This window comes from Marmota monax, unplaced genomic scaffold, assembly GCF_021218885.2.
Source record: "Marmota monax isolate L192 unplaced genomic scaffold, Marmota_monax_Labrador192_F-V1.1 WCK01_AAM20220418_F8-fsc00260, whole genome shotgun sequence".
NCBI classification, from domain to species: Eukaryota; Metazoa; Chordata; class Mammalia; order Rodentia; family Sciuridae; genus Marmota; species Marmota monax.
The window spans coordinates 791,051-807,551 of NW_026694062.1; the positions used below are offsets into that span (position 1 = coordinate 791,051).

At 32.8% G+C, this 16,501-nt stretch overlaps 1 protein-coding gene across 5 annotated transcripts in view; it reads left to right on the forward strand.

Annotated features, from left to right (window-relative positions):
• LOC124106574 (probable ubiquitin carboxyl-terminal hydrolase FAF-X) overlaps positions 1 to 16,501 on the forward strand; it is a 117,947-nt gene that overhangs the window by 44,788 nt on the left and 56,658 nt on the right. For 4 of the 5 annotated variants that reach the window (XR_009228614.1, XM_046464251.2, XM_046464252.2 and 1 more), the window contains exons 15-22: positions 1,044 to 1,192; positions 4,380 to 4,467; positions 7,344 to 7,686; positions 8,841 to 8,936; positions 9,394 to 9,605; positions 11,165 to 11,405; positions 14,443 to 14,592; positions 15,614 to 15,734. Coding sequence is in view for 4 of the 5 variants with exons in the window: in XM_046464251.2 (XP_046320207.1) it covers positions 1,044 to 1,192; positions 4,380 to 4,467; positions 7,344 to 7,686; positions 8,841 to 8,936; positions 9,394 to 9,605; positions 11,165 to 11,405; positions 14,443 to 14,592; positions 15,614 to 15,734 (1,400 nt within the window). In the remaining variant the exon portion in view is untranslated. The remainder of the gene's footprint in view (positions 1 to 1,043; positions 1,193 to 4,379; positions 4,468 to 7,343; positions 7,687 to 8,840; positions 8,937 to 9,393; positions 9,606 to 11,164; positions 11,406 to 14,442; positions 14,593 to 15,613; positions 15,735 to 16,501) is intronic. The other variant, XM_046464250.2, reaches the window with a different exon arrangement.

Below are 16,501 nucleotides of genomic sequence, written 5' to 3' on the forward strand. Positions count from 1 at the left end.
TGGAGGAAACTACATGTTATCACAAGAATATCATAAGTACAATTAAGATGCCTAGTTAACGAATCAGTTCAAAGATTGTTTAACTAGGTATATCAGATTCTTTAATCTTGTAAAAACATTTTCTTCTGTTTAAGGTAATGATTGCCAAGATTCTCTTGAGTTCTAAATTGATATGATTATGTCTTTAAATAGAGTTTCTGTTTGAATTCAAAGTACAAATTTTATGATAATATTTGATAAAAATAAGGAAATTTCATGGAGATAATTACTATAGAAAATACAGTGTTTACTTAGGAAGGACATATTTTGGTTATATTTCACCCACCCTATATGCTCTGTTTTTTTATTTGTTTTTGTATTTATCAAACATTTATTTTTTGTTTGCAGTAATGATACTCTTTCAAGGCTGGTGGCTTCATCACTAGTAGAAGAGTAATAATTGTGAGGAGTTGATTGGTTTAATTGGAAATGATAAAATAGAAAAGAATTTTTCTTGTAGCATCCACAGTCAAAACTGTTTGCATACCAAATATTTTTCATAATGCGCATTGAATGGCTATTATTCATTTTTGTTTTATGTGTGTGTGTGGTGCTAAGAATGAAACCCAGAGCTCTGTGCATTATAGGCAAGCATTATAGCATTGAACTAAATCCCTGACTCCTTGATATTCTTATTCACATAACACATTTGCTTGAACAACAGTAAATTGAATATTACTGAGTAATTACTGTCATGTAGAATAAAAATATCAAAATTCAGTTTGGGGAGGAAGGTCTTTATTTTTATTTATATGCAGTGCTGAGAATTGAACCCAGGGCTTCACACATGCTAGGCACGTACTCCATCACAGAGCCACAACCCAGGCCCTTAAAATAGTTTTTTTTTTTTTTTTTTTTGGATTATTCTTGCTAACATTATATTTTATTATCAAAGAGAAGGTATTGACCATATTGTGTTATAAATATAATATTCATGTGGTAAGTAGAATTTACTTTGAAAACTCCATTTCCACAATATTTATTTGCCTAATTATACTGTTGAGTTCTTCTCATTTCAGTCAAACTCAGCGAAGTCCTCATGTTTTTTATCGTCATGATTTAATCAGCCAACTTCAGCACAATCATGCCTTAGTTACTTTAGTAGCAGAGAATCTTGCAGCTTACATGAAGCACATAGAACTATATGCTAGAGGTATGTATGATAAGATGAAATTAATTGGAGAATCAACATAGATTTCCTGATTTTTTTTTGTTTTATTCTAATATTAATTAGCTCAAATGACAACATATTTATTTATAAAGGAGAAAAACGGAAATGAGTTGGTTTTTATAATTGTACAGTTGTCTGGTATCTGAATAACTTGGTGCCTGTATCCACTACCAATAACAAAATTCTGAATACTCAGTTTCTTATACAAAATAACAGAATTTGCAGTTTACCGACACACATCATACTTTAAATCATCTTTAGTTCATTTATAATACCTATTACAATATAAATGCTATGTAAATACTATGGTCTGTTGGTTAGGAAATTATATTTTAAAAGTCTATACATAATCAGGACAATTTTTGTCACCAGGTGTTTTACTTCTTAGTTCTTTATAAACTCATGCCTTCTGGAAGATAAAAAAACCTTCAAGGTTTTTTCAAGAAGTGGAGCCTGCTACATATCAACTCCAATGATAATTTTTTTCTTCATTTCGTCTCTACTTTGAATGATATCATCAATAAATAAAGACCATTTGCTGATAAGGTAGTCTGGATAATCAGCATATGTGCATTTTAACCTCATATGATCCTCTGTCTCTTTTAATGAAGGTTTTTTTCTTTTTCGAGGTATCAGGCATTGAACTCAGGGACACTGGACCACTGAGCCACATCCCCAGCCCTATTTTGTATTGTATTTAGAGACAGGTTCTCACTGAGTTGCTTAACACCTGACTTCTTGCTGAGCTGCCTTTGAACTTATGGTCCTCCTGCTTCAACCTCCCAAGATGCAGGGATTATAGGCGTGTGTCATGGCACCCAGCCCATTTAATGAAGTTATAGTTACACCCTAAATATTTGATATCAAGTAATGCATATTTGATGAAACAAACTGACATTCTGACTTTTTAATTTTTCCCCCCACCTTTGGTTGACCACAAGCCTGAAATCTTCCTTCTTTAGCTACCCAGTCAGTGGAATTATCATTTTTAAAAATGTATTTCAGGGACTGGAGTCGTGGCTCTGTGGTAGAACACTTACCTGGCATGTATGAAGCCCTGGGCTCAATCCTCAGCACTACATATAAATAAAGATCCATTGACAACTAAAAAAAAATGTATCTTAAAAAAAATGTATTTCTAAATCTAATGTATTCCACTATTTAATGAGGGAAACATGGTAGTTGTATGGCATTAGATAAATGATTTAATGTTTTTTAAATTGTCAGGCTAACCATGACACGTGCATGCCTTACTGATCAGAAGGTTGAGCAGGAGGATCACAAATTCAAGGCCATTCTCTTCAAAAGGGCTGGGAATGTTATTCAATGTAGAGCACTCCTGTTCTTATTCCTAATACTAAAGATTAGTAAATAATATAAGAGGTAGGTAGGAGGGTTAGTGAGTAGATAAATATAAATGGATCTGGATAAAGAACACTTTTATTATTTTTGTCTTACAAGTTTGAAGTTATATAAAAATATAAAGTTATTCACATCTCTTTCACATTTCCTTCAGAAACACAGTAATCACAGTTGGGGGGCTTCTATATAAACTCTTCAAAAAGAATGAAAAGCAGCTAATGTGTTCCAGTTTAAAGTTTGTCCAAATGTTTTTCAAGATTATTTCTCTGAGAAAAACAGAAAGCTTACAACAAAATTTTATTATTGTCTTAAAACCTCTTGACGTCCTGAGATTTGGTGCAATTGATGAATTTTATGGAAGCATACAGTGAAGTTTTTAGGGTTTTTGGCATATGCTTATGTATGTGGAAGTAAGAAGCAGTGAGTTGAAATATTTGGGAGCATGAAAAAATATACTAAATATGCTATTCCACTTTTATTGCAAGTCAAGATTTCCACATACAAAAAAGTTGGGCATTTTGAAAACTTGGATACTTTCACCAATTTCAGAAGGTATTCAACACATGATTCTTTGGTTCAGGATGGAGATAATACCAGGTTCTGTATTATAAGTATCAGAATCTATTACTGAAGAGGAGTTACATGATTTTTATTCTTTCACCCTTGCTTCATAGTTTGGGAATAAAAGTCTTTTAAAACAAAACTTTGTGTTGGGGTAGATCTTTTAGTTCTGTTCTACCTATTTTATTTTTTTTTTAAAGACTCAATTTTTATTTATTTTTTAATATTTATTTATTTTTTTTAGTTCTCGGCGGACACAACATCTTTGTTTGTATGTGGTGCTGAGGATCGAACCCGGGCCGCATGCATGCCAGGCGAGCGCGCTACCGCTTGAGCCACATCCCCAGCCCCTGTTCTACCTATTTTAATAAAGCATGTCACACACATCTACAAAACAATTAACTGTCCACTACTTTAATGACAGTAATTGCTTTTAATTTTTTTCCTCTGGCTTTTTAAAATCAAAAAACAGGACTTTTTCTACCCACTATGAGATGAAACACTAACGGATTCAATACTTCAAAAACAGATTTGTTTTTGTTTTTTTTTTTGTACCAGGGTACCAGGGTTTGAACTCAGGGGCACTGGATCACTGAGCCACATCCCCAGCCCTATTTTGTATTTAATTAGAGACAGGGTCTTACTGAGTCGCTTATTACCTCTACGTTTATGAGGCTGGCTTTGAACTCTAGATCCTCCTGCAGCAGCCTCCTGAACTGCTAGGATCACAGGCCACTACTGCCAGGCTCAAAAGGAGAATTTTTGATCTGTATCTATATCTAAGCCTGCTAAATTGAGCTTCATTGTTGAGTAACTTCAAAAATTAGCCAAGGGAAGAAAACAAATTGGAATAGGAAAGATAGTAAATTCTACTATACGCATATATGAATACACAATTGTGCAATTCCTCATCATATTCAATCAGAAGAATGGGAAGTTATACACCTAAAGGGAAATATGTCAAAATACTTCTGAAATGTATAACTAATAAGAACAAAAAATAAATAAGATAAATGATAGATTTTAATTCAATAAAAAAATTCATTGAAGTGAAATCATAGACTTTTGTAACAGACATTCAGAAGATTATATTATCTTTTTGAGGATAAAAATTGAATATATTGACTATGTAGATTTCCCTATTACATACTTTCTGACCATAAGTAATTATTGACATTTCTTTTGGCTAAAGTTAACTAGATGTACATATACATATCATATAATTCATATTTTTATTTATTTGCAGACCATGAAAACTATGACCCACAAACTGTGAGACTTGGCAGTAGATACAGTCATGTTCAAGAAGTCCAAGAACGGCTTAACTTCCTTAGGTTTGTTTTCAAGGAATTAGTAATGTTCTCTTTAAGGCACAGATAAACAGTGCAGTTGACTTAACTCTTTATTAATGGCTATTCACCCTGAAAGGGAATGTTTATTCACATCAAAATGTTTGCATACAGTTTTTCTATGTGTTTGTATGAAAAATTTTGTATTTTTCTATGTGTTTTTATAAATTATCTGGTTGAATTTATCTGTTTTTTGTTGTTTTAGGAATTTTGGAAGACATATTTAAAATTTTTATATATAGTTTGTATTTAGTTGTGTGAGAATCATGTTTATTCTTTCTTTTTTTTTTTACATACTGAGGATTGAACTCAGGGGCACTTGACCACTGAGCCATATCCCCAGCCCTATTTTGTATTTTATTTAGAGACAGGGTAGCACTGAGTGCTTATAGCGCCTCACTTTTGCTGAGGCTGGCTTTGAACTCATGATCTTCCTGCCTCAGCCTCCCAAGCCACTGGGATTGCAGGCTGCTCCACCTCACCTGGCACATTTATTCTTAATATATTTACATATATTAAAATAGATAAAATAATTAGTTAATGTTTGCTATTGATAGCTAATGTATGCACCTCAATGTTATATATTCTATCAGTGGCTAAAAAAGGCAGTTTGAAAGCTGTATACAGTAACATGATATATATAAGGCTTATCTATATTTTAAGTGAAAGCTAAATATAATCCAAGCAGAATTTGCTCAGTGATCCTTAGATTTTACTGCCATGGTTTGCATATGTGTGTTTGCCTTGAATGATGAAGATTTCTTAGGAATGCAGTTACCATAACAAAACAGACTGTATTTGAACCATAAGTGTGCTAAAGAAAAATGCCCAAACTATTAATCTTTGATAAAGCCTTTTGTTTTTATATATATTAATTCTGGGGAATTTTTCTTTAAGCTGTTTCTTTTTACTCATGAATCAGGTTATAATTTATGAACAAATATTTATTTGACCATGTAACCTATTTTTTTTTATTAAGAATGACATTGGCAACTTTAAAGAATATTATGTTCTGCCAGGTTGACAGATATTTTATTTCAGTTTGAAATAAAATACGATGTCATTTTCTTCTGATATTGAAATTTTTTTATTAACAACTTAGGAAAAAAAGGCTTGCTTCTCCATATTGAAAATATCTCCCAAAGTGATTCATTGTTTATGTGGGGTTTTTTTGTTTGTTTATTTGTTTGTTTTTTAAGTACTGGGAATTGAACCCAGGGCTTTACACATGCTACACAAGTGCTCTGTTACTGACCTACATCCCCAGCTACTGATCCATTGTTTTTGATGACAATGTATTGTTTCCCTTAAGTTTATTGAAACAAGCAAAGAAAAAGAGAATTAGAATTTATCTATTCTTGTTAGTAAAATTTAGAAACCGAAGATCTTCCGTAATTCCCATTTTTTTTTTAATTTAGTACAGTATTTTAAAGAGAAAAAACCTAAGAGGTATCTTTGTACACACCATGGCAATCTTGTGAACTAGGCATTATTTTAATTTGATTAATAAGGAAACTGGTAATCAGGTTGGGGAGAATATATGTTTGAAATGCATCTGGTATGTCATATTGAGACTACCCATTTCATCTATCTGAATTTAAAGTTTCTTTTTATAAGTGATTTTTCTTATTTTTTCCCTTTGCATCTTAGCTTGCAAACTAGGTTGGAGAAATAAAGTAGAACTAAAAGCTAGAGGCCCCTTTCAGATTTAGAACACTCTAATTAGGGACCCAAAATTAAAAAAAAAAACAAAAAACATTAAATAAATATGCATACTTGTTTAGATAAGACTCTACCATTACTTTGTTAATTTTAAATATAAAATTAGGATTGTGATTGAAATAAGTATATCTTTCACTTTTCATTCAAAGAAGTAAGCACAGTGAGTGAAAGAATACAGGAATGATATGGATATTAATTAGGGAAAGACTACTTAAAGTAGAATCATTCCTTGATTATTTTGCAGCTGTGTGACAAATCTTCTAAAGGATGTCATTGAATACTGATAACATACTAAATAATTACTGATATAGAAATAAGTTTAAATTATGTGTAGGTTATTTTTGTTAAATATGAATAGACATGAAGGAAATATTTTTAGAAATGTAGAAATTTTAAGCAGGTTTAATTCTTAAAATCTTAAGAGTTATTTCTCATAGTTGCTTGTGTAATCAATCCCTCATTTTCCAAGGAAACTGTACAAACAGGGAAATAAATCACTATCTTGTTTTAAAAATTTGAGGTTTCTGAAGACAGCAAAAGTGCTAACAAAGTTAGCTAACAACCTAACAAAGTTGCTGGCACTTTGTGGTGACCTAAAATAAATTAATATTTGTTATTTGGTTCCAGATAGGTTTAACCACCTATCTGGAAATTAGTTCTTTTGGAAGAATTATTACTCTTTAAAAATATTTTTAGTTGGACTGGGGATGTGGCTCAAGCAGTAGCGCACTCGCCTGGCATGCGTGCAGCCCGGGTTTGATCCTCAGCACCACATACAAACACAGATGTTGTGTCCACCGATAACTAAAAAATAAATATTAAAATTCTCTCTCTCTCTCTCTCACTCTCAATATATATATATATATATATATATATATATATATATATTTTTTTTTTTTTTTTTTTAGTAGTTATTGATGGACCTTTATTTGTTTATATGTAGTTCTGAGAATTGAACTCAGTTCCTCATACATAGTAGACAAGCACTGTACCACTGAGCCATGACTCCAGCCCCAAGAATTATTACTTTTTATGATGTGGTTAAAATTTGATGTATGTTATTTTATGCATATAAGAATAACATACTTTTGAAGGTAAAGTTTTGTGAATCCTAATCAGCTTATTTATCTTTTCCCAAGATTTTTATTAAAGGATGGCCAGCTGTGGCTCTGTGCTCCCCAGACAAAGCAAATATGGAAGTGCTTAGCACAGAATGCAGTTTATCTTAGTGATCGTGAAGCCTGTTTTAAGTGGTATTCCATGTTAATGGGGGATGAACCAGACCTAGATCCTGATATTAATAAGGACTTTTTTGAAAGCAATATACTTCAGCTTGACCCTTCTCTATTAACGAAAAATGGAATAAAGTGTTTTGAAAGATTCTTCAAAGCAGTTAATTGTCGAGAAGGGAAACTAGTAGCAAAAAGAAGAACCTATATGATGGATGACTTAGAATTAATAGGATTGGACTACCTTTGGAGGGTAAGTAAAAAATAATAACTTTTGTTTGTAAACATTGTACCCAAAGTAGTTTTTTTTTTTAGTCATAGACTCTCATTTTTATTACGTCTTTATGTGATTTTGATGCTTACAGAGAAATTCAAGAAGGATGCAGTTATTTATCTTTAGCTTCTTGTTATGTACCTACTATTTGTCATGCATATCCCTGCCCACTTTTTTTTTCTTTGTTCTTTCTTCTGTTAACCACTTGGGATCTTTCTGTTCACTTTAGAACCATCTTTTATCTTCCCCCATGAAAAATTATCTCTCCTACTTTTATTTAATATGATAAATACATCTTAAAGTTTTTAAAATTCATTTAATGCCACAGTAAACAAATAGATGAGATGACTATTATTAGGAAGTGTTTAAAGATATTTATTGACAATTTAACTTGATTTATTTAAAAAGCTACAGAATAAATATTATATGCTACTTAAAATTAACTTTCTCACTTTGATAGAATAAATACATGGATGTATTTTCTCATTGCCTTCTCTTAACATCTAATCTGTTTTATTTTAGCTGACATGACTTTGGGAATTTATGTGTTCTATAAGCGAACTTTAGCTAGACTAAGATATTTTTTATCATGTTCCATTTTCAAGTTGTTTTAACTTGAAAATAACTATGAATAAATGATAACAAGTTAGTAAAAGTTTTTTAAAATTGTCTATTAAATTGCTTTTTTCCCTTAATTTCCCATTTTACCCTTATCGAATTCTTACTAGATCATCCTTGAAAAATACCAAGGATTCAAAACATAGTTTAAGAATACTACTCGTTTATTAGAATTGATATGTATTTACAAAAGTTTCAGGAGGTTTTAAGTTGCAAAGTAGTGTAATAGTGTTTTATGTTAAACAAAATTTCTTAAACATTTTTATTTGTATTACTGCTTATAAACTTCACAAGTTGGCAAACAAATTGCCAAGTGGTGTTGGTCAAAGTACTTTGTGTCCTTTTGTTTTCTTTATTATTCAGAAAACTGAATTTTACATTACTTTAGTTTGTTTAAAATCGATATCCTTAAATTATTGAAGGTTATATTTATAATAATTGAGTGTGATTTAAATTTAAGTGCCAAATTAAAGTATCTCAGTAGTTTTAATGCTGAAATCTTTTTTTGGAATTAGGTTGTAATTCAGAGTAATGATGACATTGCCAACAGAGCTATAGGTCTTCTTAAAGAGATATACACAAACCTTGGCCCCAGATTACAGGTCAATCAGGTGAGAAATAAAGTAAAACCTTCACTGCTATTAGGTTAAAATAATTATGTGGTTAGTGTGTTAACCTCTTTAACTTGTTGCCAATTTTAACTAAGTTGCCAAGTATATATAACCCACATTTTTTCCTGTACAGTGCCAATAAAAGATAGTGTCATCATAATTAATCTTAGATGATTAGAATTGTTTGAATGTATTATTAGTTGTAATATGTTGAAACTGCCAAAATTTAAATTTGCATCTGGACTCAGATGGGCTTTGGGGTTTGTTTTGTTTAGTTTAGAAAATAATTGTTTTTTTAATATTATTGAGTTTTGGTTTTTTTTTTAGGAATCTTAGATTTCATTATAGTTAGAAATGATCACAGTTGAGAGTTATCTTTATATTAAAATTTCACTGTCTTTAATTAGATTACATTGTGAGCAACTTGAACTATCTTTATTTGGCTCATTATTTAAAGGTGGTTATACATGAAGACTTCATTCAATCTTGTTTTGATCGATTGAAAGCCTCATATGATACATTATGTGTTTTGGATGGTGACAAAAACAGTATTAATTGTACAAGACAGGAAGCCATCCGAATGGTTCGAGTATTAACTGTTCTAAGGGAATACATAAATGAATGTGACAGCGATTATCATGGGGAAAGAATGATTCTGCCTATGTCAAGGTTTGTGAGAAACTGGTCTATTGCTAATTTGCAATTATTTTATATTTTTCTTAGACTTTACTTAGAAATGCAATAATATATTATTTTAGGATGCATGTCAAAATGGTCTGCTTTTATTTTTATGTATAATTTGGACAAGCATTATTATTTATTAGTTAGTTTTCTCCTTATTTTTTCAAATTGTTTTAATCCATTCAGTATGCCATTAATTTTTCAATTTGTTTTATTTTTACATTGACACTGTGAAAATTAAATTTTTGTCAGGTGTGGTCAAATTTAACTTGTAATCCTAGCTATCTAGAAAATGAGGCAAGAGGATGGCAAGTTCAAGGGCCAGCAAGGGCAACTTAAAGCCAGTCTCAAAATAAAAATGAGAAAAGGCTAAGATATAGCTGATGGGTTGAATGCTTGCCTAGCATGCTTAAGGCTCTGAATTCAATCTCCTGTACAACAAAAAAAGAAAGGAAAGTAGGAAAAATTATTAAGAGCTACTTATGCAGCGGATAATACAAACAGTAGTTTAAATTATCTTTGTTGAAATTTCTTTAAGAGGATCAAAAGTTCAAAACTATCTCAAAAGGGTAGGGATGCAGCTCAAGTAATTAAAGTACCCCTGGGTTCAGTCGCCAAGTACCAAAAGGAAAAAATTCTGTAAAGTAAATTTGATATTGATAGTTGTATTTTTGACATCATAAATTGAAGAAGTACAATTTCTGTGCCATGTGATATAAATTTATATTATACATTTTCATTAAGCAAATTTCTTAATAATTAAGCCTTTCTAGTTTTGAGCACATTTAACATATATAAAAGGGAAGATTGATTTTTGAATGTTATTTTTAAATTTTGTATAATTACTAGTTAGAAGGGATTATAATTATAATGTGATGGAATTTTTTAAGACCTGTTTAATGAAAACATGCATTTTAACTTTTTTGTTGATATAGATTGAGTACCAAACCCCAAATTCAGAGTGCTTCAAAATCCAAAACTTTTTGACTGTGACATGTGCATAAGAGGAAAATTATATATGAATTTATATATATGAGGTCAAAAAACACAGATACACTAAAAATACTACATTAAAATATTTGTAAATAAGTTCTGTGAAACCTAAATGAATTATGCGGTTAGATTCGTGTCCCATTACCCAGATACATCATTATGTGTGTGCAGATATTTAAAAATAAAAATATTAAAAGCCCCATTCTGTGACTCTCTGGAGTCTGTTATTTTGGATAAGGCAGCTTGTATTTTCACCTTTAAAAATAATCTTTAATGATTTGAGTTTTTGTAGGTCAAAAATAACAAATATTATTTGTGTCACAAGTTAGAAATATTTTATTCTTATCTATAGAGATAAGATTTGCAATATAGTATATGATAGTTTACATGTACAGCTTAACAAAAGCTAACATTAGTCTCAGTATTCTGAAATAAATTATTGAACCTCCATTCTCGTACTAAATAAGAAAATACTAAAGTCTCAGCTTTATTTTTTTTGGCAGTCAGCTAAATGCTTCATTTTTCAATTTTTTGCTTAATTTTTTTTTTTCTAGAGCATTTCGTGGTAAACATCTCTCTCTCATAGTTCGATTTCCAAACCAAGGCAGACAAGTTGATGATTTGGATATACTGTCTCATACAAATGATACAGTTGGTTCAGTACGTCGATGTATTCTCAATCGTATTAAGGCCAATGTAGCCCATACAAAAATTGAACTCTTTGTAGGTGGTGAGCTAATAGATTCTGAAGATGACAGAAAGCTAATTGGACAATTAAACTTAAAAGATAAATCAGTAAGTACATAAACTTTTCGAATGTTCACCCAAAATATTTATTTTTTTATTATCAGTAAAAGTGTCACATTTAACTGTTATTTGCATGTCTCTGTATTGATATCTATGCATAACTTCAAATAAGGTAGATGTCTCAGAATTTCCAGTAGAAATATAGTATCCTGCTATATATATGGGTTGCATCTTTACACATTTGTCCAATAATAAATGAAAGCAATTAAGAAAAAATGGCACCTATTTTGAAAAGAATATGTACAAACTTTTTTGTCGTTATTCTCTAAATGGTATAAAAACTTACATATCATTTACATTGTATAAGATATTGTAAGAAATTTATTAGAGATGAGTTGAAATATATAAGGAACTAGCATTTATGAAACTTGATATCATAATTTGAGGAACAAGAACCAATCCTTCAAGGATGTTAAAGGAGGATTATCCAGGGAGTTATGTTAAATAGTACCATTTTTATTTTTTATTTTTATTTATTTATTTATTTTTAGTTGTAGTTTGTTGAGAGCCACAGCCAAAGGGGCCCCAGCAAACTGCCAGTTGCCAGCAAACTTCCAGCTGCCAGCTGATTGGCTCCTCTGTGGTGATGCTCATTGGGCTGTTTCCCCGCCCTTTCAGACCATGGAGCTGCTCATTGGGGCTGAGACTTTAGTATTTTCTTATTTAGTACGAGAATGGAGGTTCAATAATTTATTTCAGAATACTGAGACTAATGTTAGCTTTTGTTAAGCTGTACATGTAAACTATCATATACTATATTGCAAATCTTTTTCTGCTCTAAACTTTCTTCCTCTGTCTGACTAGCTGGAGAGACCTTCTCTTTTACTTGAATTTTTTCCTCTGTCTGACTAGCTCAAGAGACCTTCTCTTTTACTTGAATATCCCCTCCTGCCACGCGGGAGACCGGGGTTCGACAGGGACCAGGGAGGTTGAGAGGCTTGTGGGAAGCCAGTGGTGACAGTTGGGATCTGAAGGTTTTCCTGAAGAGCTGTGTGGTTTAGCGTGTGTGTTCTAAAAATAAAGTTCGTTTCTTTTGACAAGTGGCTCCTCAATTGTGCCCAGCCAGACTGTGGCATTTGGTGGGCCACACAGGGAATGACTGAGGGTAAGTAATAAGGTAAACTGCTAGCCCCTGAGGGCAGGGCAAGAGGATGGGTAGCCATTTTAAGATTCTTTCTTTGTTTGGTTTCGCTTTTGTTTTAAGTTGCCTGTCCCTGGAGATGAGTGAGACAGAAGAAAAACCGCTCACATCTGAGGAAAAACTATTTACGTCTGAGGAACAGATAGGGAGAAAGGACGGATGCACATGTCAGGAGGATAGAAAGGCTATAATGACTTTTTGTTGTTCCCTTTTTATTTCATTCTGACTCGGTTTTGTTTGGCGTCATCTTGTTGGGTTGTATTATAGTAGAAATATAGGATCAGAAATTAGCAAAAAACAAACTGAAAGAGTGTTAAGTAAATTGTTAGAGGAAGGAGGCATCCCAGTAAAATCAAGAGCAGTCAGGGCATACGTTGATACAATACAAAAATGTAGCCCATGGCTTTTTAAGGAGGAGTTGTTAAATATATCACAATGGAACCATCATGGTGAAGATTTAAAAAGAATAGAAAAGAAAAGCCCAGGGACTCTGCCAGTTGGCACATTGCCATTGTGGACGTTCGTATCTTGTTTGCTTAGTCCAAAGCCTTCAGTTCAGACAATGGTAGAGGAAGGAGAAGACATATTGATTCAAGTAAAAGAGAAGGTCTCTCAAGTTAGTCAGACAGAGGAAAAGATTCAAGTAAAAGAGAAGGTCTCTCGAGCTAGTCAGACAGAGAAAGAAAGCGTAAAACAGAAAAAGCCATCAGGGGAAAAGTTACAACAGGAGACTGCTACTAACACCTTTCTATCACCAGAGGGTGTAAGTGTCCAACCAACAGCGCCACCTCTACAGGAGACTGCTACTAACACCTTTCTATCACCAGAGGGCGTAAGTGTCCAACCAACAGCGCCACCTCCATATGCTGGGAGGCTCCCAACCCCCGCAGTTGATAGTTGGGATCCTGAGACAGGATCTCAAATATTAACATGCCCTGTATTTGAGCAGGCAGGAGGGCAGCGAATTCACCATGCTTTAAATTTCAAAAAAGTGAAGCAGCTAAAAGAGGCTGTAACAACCTATGGTCCTCAAGCACCCTTCACTGTAAGCATGGTCGAATCCATTACCAACTTGAACATGACGCCAGCAGATTGGACTAGTATGTGTAAAGCTGTGCTAAATGGAGGACAATACCTGTAATGGAAGGTTGCCAATGAGGAATTTTGCAAGGAGACGACTAGGCGAAATGCCACAGTCTGGCTGGGCACAATTCAGGAGCCACTTGTCAAAAGAAATGAACTTTATTTTTAGAACACACACACCACACCACACAGCTACTCAGGAAAAACCCTCAGAGCCCAACTGCCACCACCGGCTTCCCACAAGCCTCTCGACCTCCCCAACTCCTCCTGCTCTTGAGGCTGATTGGCTGGGTTGTGTGGGCGGAGCCAAAAAAGCCCCCCAATGAGCAGCTCCATGGTCTGAAAGGGCGGGGAAACAGCCCAATGAGCATCACCACAGAGGAGCCAATCAGTTGGCAGCTAGATGTTGCTGGGGCCGCTGTGAGCCAATCATCAGCTGGCAACTGGCAGTTTGCTGGGGCCCCTTCGGCTGTGGCTCTCAACAGTAGTTGGACAAAATACCTTTATTATTTATTTATTTTTATATGGTGCTGAGGATTGAAACCAGTGTCTTGCATATGGTAGGCAAACATTGTACTGCTGAGCCATAACCCCAGCCCCAACATAGTACTTTTAAAATTGGTTTAATGTGGGTTGTTTGGTTTGGTTTGTTTTTTGTTGTTTTTTTTTTTTATATTTAAGAAATGAAAAGCCTCAAATCATTAAAGATTATTTTTAAAGGGTAGTCTTTTTTAGTTCTAGATTCTAAGTGTTGTAAAGTATTTTATCTCATTTTTACTATTATGTAATTACCATTTTTAGCTAATTACAGCCAAACTTACACAAATAAACTCGAACCTACCATCAAGTCCTGATAGCTCTTCTGATTCTTCAACTGGATCCCCTGGAAATCATTGTAATCACTACAGTAATAGTCCCAATCCAGAAGTAGAAAATTGTTTGCCTGGGGTGGTGAGTAACAACTGAATAAAAGGAATCATACTCTTTTTGGGGAAATATGAACAAATGTGTGGAACGTTTCTGAGAAGCTTATAGTTTTATAGATTAGTCAAAAGTATCAAGTAAGTGTACAGTTAGCTATTAACTCATGAGTGGACTCCTAAATTGTTGGAATTTATAAAACGACATGCCTCAAATTAGCTATTATAATTTGATTACACTATTAAATATATAACAAGAATATTTATTTATAACTGTAGTTGGACACAATACCTTTATTTCCTTATTTATTTTTTGTGGTGCCGAGGATTGAACCCAGGGTCTCGTGTGTTCGAAGCGAGCGCTCTACTGCTGAGCCATAACCCCAGCCCAGAAAATACTACTATATTTTTACTTTTTTTAAGAAATTGTGTTAAAGAAGTGTGTGATCTACTGTTTTTATCAGACTCTTAATAATTGTATTTTACATCTTAAAAATTAACTCCATTGGCCAAATTATATTTTTGTTGTGTTATATGCAATATAGGATTACATAACAAAAAATTGGGAGAAAAACAAAACAACTCTTGCCTTTCTTAACTTTTCTCTCCTCCATTCTTTTAAGTATTGATAAAATTTCAATTACTCTAACCACATATGTGTTAAGATTTGGGTCTCTAAAACTTGGAATTAGGAATATAATTCCTGAAGGACAAAGTATGTTCTGTTTAAATAGCATCTGAATACCTTGTAAAGGTATAGTTTGTAATATAGAATAGACTGTCACAAAAGAAATTACTCAAAGCTTTGTGAAACAATAAATGATGTGCTATTTTGCATCTTAAAATATTAAAATAAGTGTATTTATAAAAGTGAAAAGATGAAGGAAGGCACATCATTTCAGGAAGTATATATGGTATATATATATATATATGCAAAGAGTGATTGATCAGTTGAAAACACATTTTGGGGATAGTGAATCGATAATTTTTGCTAATAAAAACCTTCCTGGGCATAATTTACAAGTTAGTGTTTTATATATTCTATGTTCTAGATAATGTCACTGCATCCCAGATACATATCTTTTCTTTGGCAAGTTGCAGACTTAGGTTGCAGCCTGAATATGCCTCTTCTTAGAGATGGTGCAAGAGTACTTATGAAACTGATGCCACCAGGTTAGTAAATTGTCTAACTCCGTCCTCTTAAGAAAGTCTGATCAGTGAACAATAAACAAACATGGAATGGTAATAAAGTCTGTTCAGATATACTTTGTGGAACAGTGCATCATATTGATCATGAGTCTTCCATACAAATATGGTGAAATTTTTTCTACAGATAGGGAGAATATTTAATGTTTTTAGCAAGGTGATATTAAATGCAGTTTAGACAATTGGGGTTCTTCAACATTCAGAATGAAGAGTAATCTTTGTCTTTAGACATTCTGATCCTCCATTATGATTTCAAAAACACTTTTAAAAAACTTCACTTTTATTAGTGCATATACCCAAACTATTATTTTGTGTGTCATATTTGAATATTTTGTACTGACTTATTTATATGTAGGTAAAGGTGTGTTTCTTATGAATTCATACAATCTTGCTCTCATCTATCTCACTTTTGCTTAGTGTTTTCATTGTTCACATTTTTAAAACTATGAAATACAGTTTTCTTATTTACTTCTAATTTGATTTTAAAATTGACCCTTTCCTTGATTGTCTGTAGTTATTATTACTACCTGTTGCCAATTTCATCCATAACTTCTTAAAACAATTTCTACAAGGTGATACCTGTTATTTATGGTATCTTGGAATATTTTGCTCATTCATGGCCCATTCTGGTCATTTTCTTTGGTACAGCTCTCATTCTGGAACTTTCTACTTCTCTGCTACAGTACGATTCAGAGTTCTTATTCTTACAAAGTCAGTTGCAAGAATCCTTCTCT